This window comes from Danio rerio, chromosome 24 (genome assembly GCF_049306965.1).
Source record: "Danio rerio strain Tuebingen ecotype United States chromosome 24, GRCz12tu, whole genome shotgun sequence".
Taxonomy (NCBI): domain Eukaryota; kingdom Metazoa; phylum Chordata; class Actinopteri; order Cypriniformes; family Danionidae; genus Danio; species Danio rerio.
Window position 1 is genome coordinate 29,591,982 of NC_133199.1, and position 20,549 is coordinate 29,612,530.

At 36.7% G+C, this 20,549-nt stretch overlaps 1 protein-coding gene across 49 annotated transcripts in view; it reads right to left on the bottom strand.

Annotated features, from left to right (window-relative positions):
* The window catches only part of cnksr2a (connector enhancer of kinase suppressor of Ras 2a), a 218,235-nt gene that overhangs the window by 141,867 nt on the left and 55,819 nt on the right, over window positions 1-20,549 (bottom strand). For all 49 annotated transcript variants that reach the window (XR_012399412.1, XR_012399414.1, XR_012399413.1 and 46 more), the window contains one exon: window positions 13,687-13,889. Coding sequence is in view for 45 of the 49 variants with exons in the window: in XM_073940788.1 (XP_073796889.1) it covers window positions 13,687-13,889 (203 nt within the window). In the remaining 4 variants the exon portion in view is untranslated. The remainder of the gene's footprint in view (window positions 1-13,686; window positions 13,890-20,549) is intronic.

The window sequence follows — 20,549 nt, forward strand, 5'->3', positions numbered from 1 at the left end:
ACGTCTATCCCACGTTCTGAAATGATTCCTCACAGCAAACGTAAACAGGAAAAAAACAGGAAGAAAAACTGTTTTGACATTTCCCTGTGGTCATTTAAGTTGTCGCATGGATTGCGTCATCAAATTCAGAAATACTGTTGGTTCTTGGGTTGACGCTCGCTGCAGCTGTGGTCACACTTCAGGAAAATGTCTGAAATCTTCTGATACTGCCAGAATTTCATCAGAGGAAAAATCTGATCGCAGCGGGCACTAAGTGGCTGTCTGTGAATATGTCAAACCAATGATCTAAGACCACAAATTTTAGCCTAGGAAAATGAGGGGTAAAGGTAAAGGGTTGGGCTAAGGGGTAGAACTGGGATTCGGCCTTAATATAACTAATGGAGGGAAACTCCATTGTTATATTAATGTAGGTGTTCTTGCTTATCAAACACAGCCTAAAGGAGTGCATATTAATGATCTCAGAGCTACAAGAGTCCGGGTTCTCTTGATGACCCAATTTCTCTTGATTGGTTTCATCAACTCCCAGTAGCTCAGTGGTAACGTGACTCGCCTCTCACACCAGAGACCCGGGTTCTATCCCCGACTCTGACAGACCAGGAAGAACAAAATGAAGACAACAAAGAAGATGAAAAAGAAGACCAAGATGACGATAAAGCAGAAGAAAAGAGGAAATCAAAAATTAAGATGACAAAGACAAAGACAAAAAAGATGACGACGACGATGATGAGGACCAAGAAGTCAAAGATATCGACAAAGACCAAGAAGATGATGAAGAAGCAGCCCTAAGGACAAAGATGACAAAGAAGACCAAAACAAAGTAGCGCAAGGATAACGTTCACAACCAAGAAGAAAGACAAAGACCAAGAGAATGATCATGAAGATGAAGTCCAAAAAAATGATGAAGACCAAAAAAATTACAAAGCAGCAGATGATGACGAAGCTGAAGACGAAAACCAAGACAAAGAAGATGACAGGGACAAAGAAGATGACGATGATGAGGACCAAGTCAAAGATATCGACAAAGACCAAGAAGATGATGAAGAAGCAGCTCTAAGGACAAAGATGACCAAAACAAAGAAGATAATGATGAAGATGACGACCAAGAAGACAAAGAAGATGAAGATGAAGAGGATGACAAAGACAAAGAAAATGATGAAGACCAAAATAATGACAAAGCAGCAGACGAAGACCATAAGGATGAAGATGATGATGAAGCTGAAGATGAAAACCAAGACAAAGAAGATGTCAACAAGGACCAAGAAGATGTCGAAGACCATAAGGATGAAGATGACAATGATGAAGCTGAAGATGAAAACCAAGTCAAAGATAATGATGACCATGAGGAGAAGAGGATGACAAAAATGAAGGCTAAGACCAGTCGACAAAACAATGAAGACTAAGACGACAAAGAAGAGGGTCTGTGACTTTGAAACCAAGATATTACCTTTTATATTAATTATTTTAATTAGACAGATGCCATCATCCCACTTGTCTCCGCTTTTCTGTATGTTTTTTATTGTGGGTGTCCCGCATAGTGCAGTTGGTTGATGCTGGTTTTGTTTAAACATTTTTCTTTGGTTAGATAGTTTAGTGGGTTGAAGGTTTAGTTAGATTGTCTTGTCAAGTTTATTTTTTAGATTTTTTATTTGATTCGGTCATTAAAATTACATTCTAAATTTATTGATAATTATTATTAATTATTAATGAATATATTAATTGTTCAAAGAGCCACTATTATTTATTTAAAAGGGTCATATTTTGGTTTTGGGGGTCTCCAACAACAGGCTGATATGCATGCAAGGTCAAAAAACATTTTCATTGTTTTATAATCTGCATTTATTTTTAGCTAATTATCCCAAAGACTCCCATATGATTCGCTAAGTGATTCATTTGTTCCCAAACCCCTCCTTAGTGCGATGCTAATCTGCATTAATTGGTCAGATAACCCAGTCTGTTGTGATTGGTCAACTGCGTTCAGCGCGAGAAAGACAGAAATGCTCAACACGGCATATCAACAATTTTGTAGTAGTCAGAGTGCAGAGTGTATGTGTAAGACCAGTGCAGGAGTGCACCAAAGCAATGCAGATAAAAACCAGCATATTGCTCTATTCTTAACCATAAGTGAAAAAGTGACACACATTCAGTATTAATCCACACAGTGGACTATTTTGAAACTTTACCATCACATGTGTGTAGGAACAGCTGACGGTGGCCATAGCAATGACAAACGACAGAGGATTGCAAGCTTATTTCTCGTTTATTTTCTTTAATCTGGATCATCGACACAACATTTTACAAACAGCATTACAACAGCATTGCATCTGCTGAACTTTTCTCCACTTCCTTCTCTCTCTCTTTCTCTCTCTCTCTCTCTCTCTCTCTCTCTCTCCTGCTTTCTGGTGCGCCTCCCTTAAAGGAGCCAGAGCACAACAATAACTTTCTCAACTAACACATATTAAATCTTGTATCAGACATATTGAAAGTAAAAAGAAAATCATTCTAAGTAGATTCAATAACATTTTTACATTTTCATATTAACAAAATATAAATTAAAATAATGAATAAAATACAAGGTTTCACTTACATTTGTGAAATGGAGGAAGGAACTGGTCCATGAACTATGTACGGTAAAGTTCATTTCAAGCTCTGACAAAGTCCTATACATCAATAGTCTTTTCTGATCCTTCCTTTAACGAACGGCCAACGAATCCCCCATTACAAGCGTGTAGATTGAGGAAGCACTTGTCAGAAAAATTACAGGAACACAGCACAAGGCTAGGGCTAAAATGCTGAGATATTTTTGCAAAAAAAAACTTTAACTACTGACTCTTTACAGGTTCATCTTTAGGTAACTGTACCTAAATAACACTAACTTTCCCCTTCAGAGCACAGCATCTATGCAACTTGATTCAACCGGGAACTGCTACAGTGTTTGTGGGCGGGGCTAAGGGTTTTATTTTTCAAGGGTCTGTGTGCGCAACAAATGGGCGGGGCTTGCATTAAGTATCGACGTCATGCCGACAAAGCTCAAGACTAGTTACAGCGGTCATTTATTTAAACCACTACGAGTCAACTCTTGTACAGATGAATCAATAGTTTTAAACACTTTGCACCCTTAAAATTTAAGCCTGGTTATTTCACTTCACTTAGAGCTGTTACACAGTGCATGGTAGGTCATTTTCAAAAACCCAAAACAGGGCCTCTTTAACACCATTACTTCATAAATTGTTATGCTGGTTTCACATATCTGTTTGAGGTGGTTTTCTCTTATTTTCACCTGTAAAAACTCACTTAATGTTACTCAGGGGCATAGCAAACATTTTAAAAGTGACAGCTGAATGAGATCTAAAAATTTTACGTTAATTTTATTATTAACCACCTGTTTTTAAATGCTCTGTCTCTAAAAGTGAGAGGGACGTATCGCTCCATTCCCCCACGGTTGCTACACCTCTTACCATCAGTGTCAATTACTTTTAAAACTAATATAGTACAACACTGGTAATATTTTTCGCTGAACAGGGGGAAACATCTTTCAAGTTCTACCAACCTTTCACCACTTTGCTAATTTCTGTTCATTTAAAGATCCCAGAATAAAAATGTAAACAAGAACTCCAGAGTTAAACTGTCTTTCCTAAAACAGGATTTTGAATGCAACTCAAGGCAAGTACAAAATTCCGTTCAAAACTCCACTCCTAAATTGCTTGATTCCCAAATATTACTTTGCGGTAGATAAGCATGCAGACAGCGCTTGACCTCAGTTCAAGGACAGCTGTCAGTGAACATGTGAACACGAGAACTGTCTGAAAAAATCCAGAGGGGATGGGAGAGGGAGAAGGATGGGGAATAGAGAAGAAACAGCGGCAAGAAAAAGTTCAAAACCAAGTCATCCGAGCCAGACTGCAAGACACTGAAATCTACACAGCTCGATTCTCTCTAGGATTGAGCAGACTTCATTACATCCAACCTTTGCTCCTTTAAAGCATTTTAGCACATGGCGTCATCTGGACATGAAGGCTCCAGGCTGACAGGAAATCTGTCAGTTGGGTAAAAAGGACAACTATCATCTCCTCAAAATCAGGCCCTCAAAGTTTCACCTCTTACTGCTCCAGTTTTTCGATCAATGCATGAGAAGCTGTGCTTGTAATTGCTTATGTTCTGCTGTCTATCTTCATTTCAAAGATCCTTTTACACTCAGAGAAAGGATCTGAACCCTTTCAGTGCCCATCTGAACAAATCAATGTAAGCGCATTAGCACTATTAAAGTCAGCGCATTTACATTTATACATTCATACATTTGGCAGAGGCTTTTATCCAAAGCAACTTACAGTGCATTCAATGTATACATCTTTGCATGTTACTAGGGAATCAAAAAGATAACCTAGGTGTTTCAAGCAATATGCTCTACCGCATGCAAATGCAAATTTGAAATGTACATATATATATATATATATATATATATATATATATATATATATATATATATATATATATATATATATATATATATATATAAAATCAGACAAGGTACAATCTTCCATTGTACGGCTGCATGATTAATCGAAAAAAGATCTTGCTTCGACCCTACACAATATTAATTCTGCTCTTCTACGATTCAGCCAATTATATTTTCAAGGTCAGGAATTGTTGAGGCAGTCACACAACATGGACACGTCCAAATGGTGTTCAAAGTGTCACTTACTGTATTTATAAGGTATAATTTACCCCAAAATGTAATTTCTGTTTTAATGCAATGACGTACTCTCGGCTGCGAAATCACACAAGTTGATGCACTGTTTGTTTACTACTGAGAGAACGAGCACTTGCCCGCCATTAATGTCTGCTTTAGTAAACAGAACCTGCATAGACTATGAAAAACAGGTAATAAAGTTGGAAATAACATTTATAAACATTGATACTGTTTAGTGTTTACTGATTTTTTTTCCTCAAAGTGACAGCAGCCATGACATGAGCGCGCACTCGGCAGTGAAAGTGAAACCAGAAGCGCACATCGTGTAAATGATCGTATCGTATTTTAGATTTATGCTTATGACAAGCATTAGATATGTTTTTTCTTTCATAGGGAACACAAGGAAATGTTTACTGGGTCCGTATAACTCCTCTAGCCTATATAATGTTGAATAAAATGCAAGCGGCAATCTGATAATGACAACTGTCTCATTTTACAAGTGGAAAAAATTTCTAATAATGTTGTCAGAAACAGATTGCAAGCATATGTCTCAAACTTAATATTTCAACTTTAGAATTATGAATAGTTGCATTCTGATGTCATCACAACCAGGACAAATTTAAAGTCTGTTCAAGTCCACCGTTCTAAGTCTATACAAAATGTAACATTTTAACCAACAATAGACCTACACATAGACCTAATATCATTATTGTTGTTTTACCATATGTTTGATAATTAACAATAATAATAGCCTACTTATATTAACCTTTATTTTACTTTACATCTACAGAATTGTGAGAAAATTGTAATCTTGATTTTAAGCATTGCGATTTTCAGTTTGGCCAGAATCATGCAGCTCAATTCCATTGTGCAATTTTGGTGTGACTATGCAAAATGCAGTCTCGGTGTCTTGTTTTTAGAGTGTGTTCTTCTGTTGCTTTAGCTCATCTGATTCAAAGTGTTATATGTTGTGCTTTCAGAGATGTTCTTTTTCCAGACCTTGTTTATAACAAATGTCTCATTTATAACGAATTAAAAGTTCTCCTGTCATCTCTGACTTCAACAATTCATTTTACCCCAGAACTCCCAAGTCATTTTAATTCTCAGAAGACGACTCCCATTATTCCACACACATTAAAATACGCCTTTGTTTGTTGTGAATACAAGCCTCTAGCAGCGAAAATGACATATTGTCCCTTTAGGTCAGGTTGCTGGTTCGAGTCCCAGCTAGACCAGATGGCATTTCTGTGTGGAGTTTGCATGTTCTCCCCGTGTTCAAATGGGTTTCCTCCGGTTTCCCACACAGTCCAAACATATGCGCTATAGGTGAATTGAATAAACTAAATTGACCGTGGTGTATGAGTGACTATGAACCCTCCCATTTTTCCTGGGATTCTCCAGGTTTTTACAATTCTATCTCGCTATCATCCGGTAAAAGTATTTTCCACATTTCTCCAGTTTTCTTTTTTGTCTTTTTCTGAAGGATGGCAAAAAACATTGAAGAGCCGATGCTGCTTATTTCCAACCCACACTGCAGAACCACCAGGGGCCACCCCTTGCTCTTAAATGTGAGTCTGTTCTGTGCTTTCGTTTTATTTAGGCATGAGAACACTTTAAAAATAAATATAAAAATGGCAGGATTTCGCTTCCTTTTCATTACAGGTGCCGTGGCCCCTCCTATGCAATCCTCAAAACAGTCATATAGCAGTGCGTGACTGTCAGCAGACACGCTTCATAGTGATAAATATGCTGTTTCCCAAACTGATTCTGTACACTCGATTTAAAGCGGAGTGAAATTCTGGGTTTTGTCTGCATGTTTTGAACAGACATATACACATAATTAATATGTCGATCTTGATGGGGTTTTTTTTCCAAGCACAACTAATTAACTAACAGTTAGGAAAGCAATCGAATGCTTTCGTTATATTGTTAGATGTGTGCATTTTTAAAGTGACACCTCTGTTATTTAATGTAATCAAACTTAAAGTCTAAACAAATGAGAGAATCATTCTCTGCTCTATAATCAGAATGTGTAAGTTATACAGTAAAGAAAAGATTAATGAGATTTGATAACTAGATTCTATTTCTTTATAATAGATATTAATTTCAATAAGCTGAACTGTTTGCTAATTTATTTGCTGCTAATGTATACAATATATTTTTTCGTTTCTAAATAATAATAAAGGGGGGGGGGGTGCCCCTTGATGTTGTGGGCATATCCCTTATTTTCACATCCCAGTGTTGACAGGTATGGTGACTGTGTATGGGTGTTTCCCAGTACTGGGTTGTGGCTGGAAGAACATCCGCTGCGTAAAACATAGGCTAAAATAGTTGGCGGTTCATTCTGCTTCAGCGACCTCAGTAATTGAGACAATGCCTATGGAAAAATGAATAAATGACTAAAGTTTAATACAAGTGAGTGTATGAACTGATTAGTACATTCACTTCTAGCATTTAAAAAAAATAATTTTAACCCTAGCATGCTTTATTTTTACATTTTAAAAGAACTGAACTTCTAAAACTGGATTATCCACTATCAAAGGCTTTTTCAAGCCAGAATTTAAAAAGGGATGAATTGGAAAACAGATGAGCTGAATGCAAAACCAAAAAACTAAAGACCTTATTCAGAGCCGATGCCAAATTTAAAGTGGCACAAGTGAAAATGAGGCTGTGAGGAATGGAGGTACACAGTGTTCCCTGCATTGTGCCTGCAGGTTGAACACAAACTTTGAATGGCAAAAAGGCATTGTTCTGTTGCCTGAATGATTGATCAATGTGGCACAAACAGTACTCTGACTATGATCAATTATGTCTTTCAGTGTAAACTTGACAGAATCTCCTCAGCCTTCCAATAAGCCCCTCCCATTATGAGCTCCTCCCACAGTAGAATGAGGACGGGGGAAATCCCGTAACAAACCCAACAGAAGCAGCCAGATACCATCAATTGATGATCACCAGCTTGGCAAGTGGCAGAGGAGAGCCGATGTCAGCCTGGATGGATATCAACCAATAACACTTTAGGGAAAAGGACTCTCAAGTCAGTCATAATGTCTCTTGGCTTCAAATCCGTTCACCTGCATTAGTGTAACTCAGTTCCTCCCTCTCTCTCAGAGCTCCTTCTGTTCTTCCACTATGTCTGCAGGGGAGACGGCAGATCTGCTGGGGACTGTTTTGGCAGGGAAGAAAGACCGGGGAGCGTAATTAGGCCAGCATTAATGAATGAGGGGAACAAGTCACCCCCTCCCAACTGGTGGCCTTGTTCCTGATAATGGAGATTGAAACTCAGAAACATCCCTAACCCAAACACTGACTGGCTACAAGTTCATCTTAGTCAGCAAGCCATGAGCTGGTGTGTGGATTAGGCCTCTTGGCTTGATCCCAGTCCAGATCCGGCCAGTGTGAAGTGTGTTTGTGTGATATGGGCTGCTCTCAGGTCCAGGATCAGAGAGCAGGGCAGCGGGTGCCTGGGCACTGCAACAGAGAGACAGAGTTCTCTGTGGGTTGAGGCTGAGAGGATATCAAATGCCGTCTGATGGAAAGTGTCCCACTGTGTGGTGATGTCCCAGTCCCAGCTTTAAGCCAAGCTTGGTACCAGTGTGACCTGGACTGAGTCAAGCACAGCTGGATGCCAAATACATCATTCAGCCACCCGCTAGATTTACATTAATTTCAAAATGAACAAGTAAGTGTATTGCAGTACTACAGTCTATAACTTACGAGACAGGCTTACTCAGAGTTTGTGCCACTGCATACCTTCCTTTGAATTTAGAAACTACTGGCAGGAGTTACTAAAGACACATATTAATGCATGTACATTTTGTAGCTGACCTATAAAAATGCATCTGCATTTGTAGGGTTTTCTTTCAGACACCATGTTTATGGGAAATGATTTTTTAAATTAATCTCGCAACATAATTTACTAAGGTTTGCAGCAGTTACTTTACTGAAATTTATGCCTTCAATTAGCCATTCAAAAAGCATATCTTAAAGAGTCACAAAACACCAAAACTCATTTTTTTAGAGATTTTGACAGTCATATGTATGTCCCAAGCTGCTAACAAACATTGTACACATACTATATTTCCCTAAAAAGTAAAAATTAGTTGTTAAAAGCAAAATCGTTCTTTGATTTAAAAATATATTTTTAGGCTATGTCACAGCCATGAGATCATTGTATAAATTCCAGTGTGGAGATTGGTTGTCTGTACCGGCTGGTATAAAGTGACGTCATTGAGTTTTCAGCACATCTGTTGATTAATACATGAGAAAGACTTGGTTCTAACCAATCAGCGCGCTCTTTTGTGAACAAAATGCAACTTCATTAGTATGCATGATATAGCTTCGAAGACTCTTTATACGGATTTGGCAAGTGTGTTATCAATTTTCTCGGTTTACGTTTATTCAGATGGCTAAGTTAGTTGGTATCCACTGTCTTCCCCTTGTGAAAATCAGCTGTAGTGCACAGAATGACACTCCCCTTTACAAGCAAACCCTTCCTTCTTCTGAGACTCCCACCTAAACAAAGCTGGACTCAACCACTTTCCTGACTTTTTTTATACAAGAGGTGTGAAAACAACCTGCTGAGAAGGGGGGAGGGGGAGGGATGGGTTGATGGTCCTTTAACAATTTGCAGTTTGCAATATTAAAACAGTCTAATGTAATTACAATGCTAAAAAAAATCTATATACAAACAGTATGTGAACTAAAAAGCAAAAAGAATATAACGTTCTTACAATCAATTGGTGGTGACAAAAATAATTATGATTGATTAATATCATATTTTTATTTACATTTATTAAATACACAACTGCCCACAAATCTTATAAATACATCTTTGAAAAGATCTATGGGTTTAGCTTCAGTTATTGTTCCAGTCTTGAATCAGTCACATTTAGGTAAATTGTTAATTGGTCATTAAGCTCCCCTTTTAATTTAAGACTAACTCAAGGAGGGCAACTTATATAGACACACACATACAGTACCCACTTTGCAAGAATAGAAAAGTCCTCACCACCAGACCATTTGAAAGTAAAGTCTGTCGATGTTTGAATGCAGTGTCAATCCTCTGACAAGTCAGCTGATAGACGCAGCTTTCAAATGTTTCAGTGTCTGTGTAAGCACTCTTGTAAACCGATTATCATTAGAGTCAATCACAGTCATATCTGTGTGTGAACACCGGCCAATCAGCAGTGTCCAAGAATCCAATTAGCAGTACTCAAAATGTAACTAGGAAACGCTGCTATGACCACATTTTTTTATTTTAGTACAGATTCATAGAAGGTGGTACTTTTGACAGCACTACTAGTGCTGCAACCTATCAGTAACATATAAATACTGTGCTGTCTCATAGCTTGACTAAATAATTCAGAAGCAATGTCTTCTCATAGGATAAGAAAACTCAGTCTCAGGAATAATAATTAGATACCAACATGTCATTGAAGGACTTGTAGTCCTAGGCTACGTCACCACCAGTTACACCATCAATAAACAGTGAATTCTAACCCAGCATATGAAATTAGGGAGAAAAAGCTCTTTAGCCAGTTGTTCCCTACAATTAAAGCTAACAGATGCTAATGCTGCCTTAATTGATGTTTAACACATAAATGTTAAAATCTCAGAAAATGTAAATGAAGGGTTTCGTTACACTTTAAATTAAATAGTTTTATCCCAAAAACATTAAATCTGCTATATTTGAATATATTATTTATTGTTTAAGCTGGATCTCACTTGAACATCACTGCACTCAATCATTTTTCTATAAATATTATTGATCTATATGTATCAATCAAACCAACATTTATATTTTCTTTTTATTTATTATAATTAACAAAACTATAGATCTGTTAACGTTAATGGGCCATTAAATCAAAAAGCTTGAGAATCTCTGATACAGAGGATCATTGAAATGTCAAATTTTTAGCACAATGTAGGATTTCTACAAAATATTTTGTCCCCACAATCAGCACCGAAAATGTGCACGGATTCCTTATTGACGTGGTTATGGAAAAACAAAACAAAAAAATAACAGTTTCATACAACGGCTGGGCAGAAATGTTCTATTCCTCACTTTCCTCACGTATCTCTCTCTGTCTGAAAAACAGCTCATCAATCCATCATAAAGAAATCGCTACCTAAAGACAACCGTACATGAACAGAAGCCATGCGGGTAAAATCCAGAATTGAAACGAGAATAGACAGTGTTACATAAGACCTCTTCACTCATCCTTGTACCTGATTGCTGAGGCCTGGAACACAAATCAACATGATTGAATGTGAGCAGACAAACCTGACCTAGACAAGAGACCGCAATTCTGTAACTTCTGGCAACATAAAGCGTCAGTCTAATTCTGTGTGCCATCCCTCGACTGGAGGGAAGACGACATGATTTACACAAACAGCAAATGTTCCTGGATCAACAACCTCTGTCACTTTTGGAAGATCTTTCCAGGAATCAGCCATTTCTCTGAGCGTAATCACAAAATCACAGGCATAGGAAGGTTAGTTAAGGACAACAAAATGTGGGGATTCACCTTAACACTGTAGAAAATGCTTTTGTTACTTAGGTTTTGTCTTGTTTCTACTCTAAATACCTAAAAAAAAGTCTACAAAAAGTCTGCTCCTTGATTTTTACTCCAAGTAAGACCTTTTCTGCAATGAAATCCATACAAAAAAAATATATATATATATAAATAAAATTCAATAATTTAGTCTACATTTATTGTTTAATATACAGAAAAGGCCTTAAGGTTATAGTTCAATCAAAAATATCCTTATCTACTCATCTTTATCTTATTCCAAACCTATATCTTTATTTATTAGATCAAATATACAGAAAAGGTCTTAAAGGTTTAGTTTTTCTTATAATTTACTCATCTTTATCTTATTCCTATCCTCTTATTCTATATGCGATCTGTATTTATTAGATTAAATATGGCCTTAAATGTTTAGTTTATTCCAAAAATGGCAATTCTATCATCATTTACTCATCTTTATCTTAATTCAAACCTATTTGAGATCTGTATTTATTAGATCAAATATACAGATATGGCCTTAAAGGTATAGTTCAATCTAAAAATGTTAATTATACCATCATTTACTCATCTTATTCCAACCCATATGAGATCTGCATTTATTAAATAAATTTACAGAAAATGCCTTAAAGTTATAGTTAAATCCAAAAATTGTAATTCTGTCATCATTTACTCATCTTATTCCAACCCATATGAGATCTGCATTTATTAGATCAAATATACAGAAAAGGCCTTAAAGGTATAGTTCAATCCAAAAATATTAATTCTGTCATAATTTACTCATATTTATCTTATTCCAAACCTATTTGAGTTTCTTTCTTCTGGAAGATAATTTGAAAAAGGCTAGTAGCTGGCACCCATTGTCTTCTATAGTCATTTTTGTCTACTACGGATGTCAACAGGAACAAACATTCATTAAAATATCTTCTTTTGTGTTCAACAGAAAAAAAGAAACTCATAAAAGTTTATAATCACTTGAGTGTACGTAAATGATTTAATAATTTTCATACTGGGTTGAAGTTTACCTTTGACTATATTAGCGTCCATATCAACAGATGATTGCTATATTTTTTCTAGGCAAGCTCTGCACAATCAGCTTGGGGTGAAAATCATTCTAAAAAATCAGTGTTTTCAGTGTTACAAGATGCTTCAGGAATCATTCTTATATGCTCATTACTATGTTAAAATACACTCTTAATAATATGTGGACGGCTATTCATATTTCTTTGCATGATTTTTCAATTAATAGGAGATTTAGAAAAGCATTCTCTTGAAACTAAAACCATTTGGATAGAAATCAATGAAATGCATACTTCCTAAAATAAATCTACTAATATCTTAATACCAAAACTTACTATAAAACTTTTGCACATTGCAGTATAGCAATCAAATAAACTATCACATTAATCAAGCAACAAAAAAAATTAAGATGAATAAATTAAGTTAAACTGGGGTTGATGGTAGGCATTGGGTAGCAGGACAGACTATACCAGGGGTGCCCAAGAAACGGCCTAAAACCAAACTAGATCAAGACTAGGTGAGGTAGTTTACCATTGGTAATTCCCTCATTTATTTAAGAATGTTTAAAAATGACTTGAACACATTGCTATGCTGTATATTAACTAATACAATATTTGTTTACATTCTATAATGAACTTATTACAAAACAATCAAATTTATAACAATATTACACTAGTTTTTGCCTTGATTTGCTTGCTGATGTCCTCTGCATAGTCCTTTATCTGTCGAGTGACCGTATTTACATTTGAAAAAAATCGGATTATTTTACATTTAATTAAACATTTAATTTTTGTTGCTGTTGTTGTTGTTTTTGTAGCTCAGCAATAAAATAAACAAAAAAGGTTACGTCGAATTAGAAATGCTCTCTGTGTTGTGCATCCGCCTCAACCTTCTCCATCATACTCACTCTCCTCTCAGATGGAATGGTGGGCCAAACTAGAGGTTACAATAGACCAACTTTGCCCGTGAGCCCTACTTTGGGCATCTCTGGACCATACAGTCCTTACAGTAAAAAATAATTACCTCTATGGGAAGTCCCCATAAAGATAGCTGTACAAGTGTGTGTATGTGTAATTGAATAATAACTTAATCTAGTTAACCTCATCTCTAAGTCCAACAAAAAACTCAGTCAGTGCCTCGTCTAACCATCAACTATCATTCATCAGACTTTCACCACCGAATGATACCAAGAAAGTCCCCGGAGCTCGGGCAAAGACCCCAATTAGCCTTTAAGGTCAAATTTTGAATCTTTATTTGATATCAAACCTCTTTCCTCCGCCTTTTCTCAGAGGATTTCACCTCTAACGCAAAGGCCACTGATTTTGGCTCTACTCCATCATGGCAATAAAAAATGGGAATTCCATTAAATGTAATGTGTGTTTATTTATGTGAAGCGTGTATTAATCGGTGTATTGATCTGGTGTGTGTGAAGCTCTTTGCAGGACTAACCTATCCAGCCAGGCTAGAAGGCTCTTAGCAGCGGCGATCAGATCCACCACAGACGTGAGGAAGTCATTGGGCAGTTTCCGAGTGGTGCGGCCGTCATAATGGCCGCTGCGTCTGCGGCCTGTGATGAAGTTCTGCAGGTTTTTGGCAGAGGCATTGAGCTTGTGCGAAAGAGTCTTCAGGTTTTCGGTCTCCAGCCCGTAGTTCTGTCAAGCAGAGATAAAGAGCACTGAGTGTTTTAGAGGCAAAACTGCTTGGCTCACAATCACAGGAATGACTCAATCAGAACAATGCTTCTCATTTTCCTGCTGTTTTGTGCCTTTTTTTAGATGCACGATTCTCCTCTCCCTCTCGGTTTTTGATTTATGTTTTATTGTGTTTTGTTGGCATGAAATAATTTTTGAGTTTGTAATTGTGCAAACTGTACAAAAAGAAAAAACGTCAAAGATACTTGTTAATACAAAAAATATGTCATTTGTTTATTTTAGCTAATGTTAATCCCAACATGTGGAATACAACATATGAGCTTTCAATGGACAGTTTTGTGTTTAGTACTGTTAACAAAGGTCAATAAATACTACTATAATGAGCGTACTGCTAATTATTATTTAATGTTGGTTTTTATGCTATTCTCTAATAACCATTAGGAACAAGCCTTATGATTCATTAAAGAGACATAAATTACAGTTAAGATCTTTTTTGTGTCTAATGGTTTGTTTTTTTGACAAGTAGCTGTATAATAAGCAGGATAATGTACATCCAGCTGATTGCTGATAAGCCCTACACCAAGGCTATTCAATTGGAGGCCCTCCAAATAGTGACCAAGTACTGCTTTTGCTGTGCTATGAAATACAACATTTGAATGTTTGTAAATTAAAAACCCACATTGTACAATGGTACATTACAGTACATTACAATACAGTATATTAACATTTCAATGTAGAAAAGTACAACAAGGGTTTCTTAAGGAGTAAAAATACAACATATGGGCTCTTATATGCTGCTGTGTCATCACTAATGTTGCAAGTCGTATCTCTCCGGCCCCTAATTTGGTATGCTTTTTTGAACTGGCCCCCATGACAAACTAATTGAATAGCCCAGCACTTGCACTTTACACAGAAACTGACCCACCCAAGGCTTGAACCAGCGACCTTCTTGCTGTTAGGCGACAGCACTACCTACTGCCCTGAAAAATATTTATTTGATGCATTTTTACAGCAGTTTAATTCAGTGGATGTTCTCATCCCTGACATAACAAAAGGGTAGTCAATTTGAATAGTGCACGAGGGTTAAATGAGAAGTTTATTTAATAACAGAAAATAATCTTGTAAGATTTTGCAGATCATGGTGATCTTTTAACTGACTGAAATTATGATTGCGGACTATTTATTTTTGATATGTTGAGTCCTAACATGGGAGAGTTGTCATTACACCATCGTGGATGACATCATTACCCTGTAGCGTAAAAGAACCAGTGGTCTGTTTTTGTGAACCAGTTCACTAAAACAAACTGACTAAAGATCCAGTTCGAAGAAAAGATCCAAACTTCCTATTACTACATCCAATGGGTGTAAATGCAGGGAAGGGAGACAGGAGATCGATCAATCAATAGGCTTTTATTGAACAGAGATCATTGTGATGTGCAGAGGATATGAAAGCCTTACATAAGCATGCTTATCTGAGTGTCTTTTGCAGGTGAAAAGGAAAGCAACGCTGGACTTCAGGACCACAGACCATCAATAAATAAGCCTTATACCATCAGGCGTGCTGACTGCAGAACAAACACTGAGCGACTGTGAGTGAGTGCTTTTAAAGGGAGTTAATGAGGTGCTGCAGGTGATGGTGATTACAATTAAGAAGAGCTGGGGGCCTTGGGAGTGAGGTGGCTATGTGACTGCATGAAAAATACTACCAATTAATTTATCTATCATGAAAAAAGAAACAATGAAATAATGAAATGTGATGTGTTTACTACAAAAAGTAAATGTGATTAGCACCAGTATATTCAAATGTACCAATACATTCAAATAAATACTAATCAATTTATTAATAGGGAATCCATTTCAAAAAAGCTTTTAAGGAAGATGCACTACACATCAAGCGCTGAGCATAGCTGTAAGAGTGACAGACACTAAGAATGCTCACTGACTCTCTCTCTCTCTCTCTCTCTCTCTCTCTCTCTCTCTCTCTCTCTCGCACGCGCGCACACCCTCAAAGATCACTCAGAGATCCCAAATGAATATTCAGAGAGAGAGAGAGAGAGAGAGAGAAAGAGAAAGTGAGAGAGACGGCGAGAGCTTCATATGCAGAGGTGTGTGTTGAGTGGGTGGAGACAGAACATAAAGTTCAGTGTATGAATAATGCACCGAGAATCTCTGCCGCTCAGCTGATAGGGGCTCTCTCACACACACTCATGTATACTATAAACCCCTCACACACATCTGTATATCTGCATTTGACCAAAAACGTTACAACAAAGACAAAAAAACAGTACTAAGTTCTCAAATGTGCCTTTGCATATACTTCTATACACCTTTTCCCTATCCCCCATGATACTCTGAGGCTACGTTCAGGCTGCAAGCAAATGTAACCCAAATCTGATTTTTTTGCCCACACGTGACTCAGATGTGATTCCGTTATGACAGAGTGAACAGCCCAAACCGCATGGAATCTGATCTTTCGAATTCTGATTTGTGCCACGTTCATATATGAAGAGTTTGGTTGCAAAACGCGATAAACGCCATTTGCTGACATTTGGATTTTATTATTGGAAATCACGGTTCTGATGTAACTTAATCGATGTGTGAATTGCTGCCATTAATAACATTAAGGAATGTACATTTTAGGCCTAATACAAAATGTATTTTTTCACAAAACGTGATATCCGCCAGACCAGTTTCTTTACAAAGTGCGATATAACGCTTTTAGAACGTTTAGGATTCTGCGTGAGCTCAGCATCCCCTACGAACAGAGTCATCGCCGGTGAATTGCTCTGAGTTTGCTCAGTAGTGAGAGTAATGTTGGTCTGTGTCATGCCGACATAATATTAGATGAAGATGTAGCCTTCAACTTCACAAAAATGTATAAAATTGCTACAAAAGTGGACCAGGATCAAATAATCCTGCGTCTGTCAACAATAAACGAATGCAGCAAGGAATGAGTCTCTGCTGATGTCAAGAGGAAGGCCAGGGATTACAGTGAAATACTGCCTTTTTACTGCGCTCCTCCCCATCACAAGATACCTGTTTGCAAGGCTACATTTCTAAGTGTTCTTTGTAAGTTTATTCTTTAAATAATTTCTGTGAATACCGAATGAGTGGATGATCACTTGTGGCAAATGCTGTTGAGATTTACACAAATGTGTAAATCGTTTCCCAAAAGAGACAAAATCGCAGTTGCTTCTACAGTAGACAGTAGCTGTTTCCATCCACCTATTAGGATAAACTTTTTATTTGACAAGAAAAGATGTGCATAAACTACGATGGAAACCCCTTTACAGAACAAATTCCAGCGCATTAAAAAAAGTCATGTGATTTTGTTATAATAGATGAATGTGAAACAGAGAAAATGTGCATAATGGACAAACCAGCAGGTTGAGCAAATTGTAAAACTTCTGAAATGTTGTTTAGGTCATTCTAAAATGAATAATTTCAGTACTAGTGTTATATAATTAATGACCTCCAGAACTGTCAAGGGCATCTGAGCTTTGCGTCTCATGCCTTTGAACGCCACCACGGGATCATTGCATGTGAGCATAATCTTCTTATTATATAATGAAAAGATTCATGCAGCTTCTCCTACAGCAGAAAATTAAGTTTTTACTGTTGATGTTTTGCACCGGTTAATCAGGAAGTGACGATTTTGCTTTGTTTATAATCATTTTTTGGATGGAAACGGTGCTTTATTTGTACTTAACGACAGTCCATTTCCTTTCTTCGTTGGGTTCAAAATAACAAGAACCCATTGCAAAATTGTAAGTATCAGGCTTGCGATTGTTTCTGACTGTTTGTAGTAATTACGGGAGATTTGCGAATAGTTTGTTTTAACCGCATATTCTAAGTGAACCGGTTGGACCATTTCATTAAATTGAACTAAGTTGTCGTGAAATGGTTTGCGTCTTACTTTTTAACATACCGGATGCCCCCTCTGACTTGAAATAAACCAATATCCTGAGAGTTATTCAGTTACTAGAACAGTACACTGACTCATTTGCTGTGAAAAAACAGACCTGATGATGATGAGTCCGAGCCGACTGTCTTTTCCCTTACAGCATGCTCTCCCATTAAGTGTGTGATTCAACCTGGCTAAAATAATTTGTATTTTGCAATTTATATCTTTAAAAGCCGATTAAGCAAGGTAAAAAAGTAACTTGTGTTGCATTTTTTTAAAAAGTAACTGAAACAATAATACTTATTTTTAAAAGTAATGTGTTACTTTACTAATTACTTTAAAAAAGAAAACATTATAACGTAAGATTTGTACTAATGTACACTAAAATATGAAATGTAACATTAATTTAATAATGAATTAAAAAATGCAAAAAGCCAAACATACTCATTATTTGTAGCATATCATCATTATTTAAAATGTCTTCAAAAGTTATGTAAACTGGAAATGCAACTTGAAAAGAGTGTAGGTGTGTTGTGCGTATGTTGAGTTGAGAAGTGCTGAAGTTTGTGTGGTGTGTGTGTGTATGTGTGTGTGTGTGTGTGTGTGTGTGTGTGTGTGTGTGTGTGTATGTGTGTGTGTGTGTGTGTATGTGTGTGTGTGTGTGTGTTTGTGTTTGTGTTGCATGGTCGCAGCAGATGTCCAGGTACTTTTGGCAGGGACCCAAATGAGCTTGTTCCTGCATAAAGAGTCCTGATCAAGGGGCAGAGACTGATCAAAAGCAGCATCATGCACATACGTTCAGGAGCACTGACACACACGTTAGCTTCAAATCCACTGACTTCTAACTCAATAGAAACATGTCTTTTAGAAGCAGTGGAATGAAACAGGAAGATTGGAGTATGTTTTACAAGAAAACATTTAGCTAGTTTTTTGCTAATTTTCTATTTACTTTGATGTTACCCTTTTATTTAAAAATGTTTAAAATATTAAGTATCATGCAAGTTACTAGCAATTTCCAAACAAAAATGATTTAAAAGTAAATCCCACACCATTTTCTTCATTGATAATGTAATGTTTTATGCTTCGTTTATGCTTTAAATAATTTATTTTACTAATTACTAATTTTAAGTACTTCAATTTATTTGTAACAATTTTAACGTAAAAAAGAAATCAAATATATCAATTATAGATACAGTTGAAGTAAGAATTACTAGACCCCATGAATTATTAGCCCCCCTGTTTATTTTTTCCCCAATTTCTGTTTAACGGAGAGAAGATTTTTTCAACAAATTTCTAAACATAATAGTTTTAATAACTCATTTCTAATGACTGATTTATTTTATCTTTGCCATGATGACAGTAAATAATATTTGACTAGATATTTTTCAAGACACTTCTATACAGCTTAAAGTGACATTTAAAGGCTTAACTAGGTTTAGGCAGTTTAGAATAATTAGGCAAGTTCTTTTCTAACGATGGTTTGTTTTGTAGACTAAGGGGCTAATAATTTTATCCTTAAAATCGTGATTAAAAAATTTGAAACTTGCGTTAATAAGTCAGTAAGTAACCATGTTCCTTATCATTGTAGATGTGTTTGATTGAGTGTCATTGTGTATTTTGCTTTAAATCGCCTCAGGAAAAATATTACATGTGTAAACCTTTCCTGCTCTGTCTCTTTGTTGTGTAGAGATAGCAGGGGATCTTAACTTATTACTCCAGGGCCGAATAATATTAGTTTCGTGGTGAATTGCCTTCTCTTTTAATTGCAGCCGGTGAATGAACGAGGACACATGTAACTTGGTCCAAAATATTTATTACTTTCCGTGTGGTACACAACAAATCAGTCACCTAAAATAATCTCATTGCCCAAAAACTGCTCCTCCTTTCTCTCTCGCTCTCCGCTTCACACACACACCCCAAACTGCAGCCGGACCCGCACATTTTACAACACGTGTAAACATAACGGTTGTTTGTAATCTGATTATTTGTTAATATCAACGCGTTGCTTGTCATGTGTTGTTGATGTAAGATGTATTCAGTTTGATCGTAATATTCATATTGATTATAACGAGCGCGCGAGCTGTCACCGCACATACACACGGGGGAGAGGTAAATTCAGTCATAGAGGCTCTCGACCAGCCCCTCATTCTGTCTTTATATTCAGCTCTGTGTTTGCCAAAAAGTCAGCTCAATGCAGGTTTTGTATGAAAATCTGACTCTGATGGCAACTCTGCCTCTACAGTTAAGTGAAACTCACAGCGGTTTATCATGAACTTTTCATCGATCATTTTCCCACAATTGACAGCAAGAACAAGCGCAGAAGCGTTGTCTGATTGACAAGCAGCAGCTACATGTTCAAAAGAATCTAAAATGCCAAATAGGATGAATCTGTACTGCATTTTCTAAACGTACTATATATATTTAGCTGTTCGCTTGTACGGGGGATCTGAACTGTCAAAACACCTCTAAAAAAGGCGTTTTCGGACATGACGTATTTGTACATGTGTACATCACTGTAACCCGTTTTATTCAATACTATTTGAGCTGGTTTCAGTCCTTAGTGCTTTAATTTTTATCTTATTTAAATATATTTAACTTGCTTGTTGATTAAATCCCATTTTGTTATTTAACCTTAATAATTTTATGCAACAGTCAAGTTGCATGTTAATTTGCTATGAAGAAAAGGAAGTAATGATTTTTTTGCATGCTGATTTATGTGAAATCGTGAATATAGGCCTATAATCACCTTGCAATTT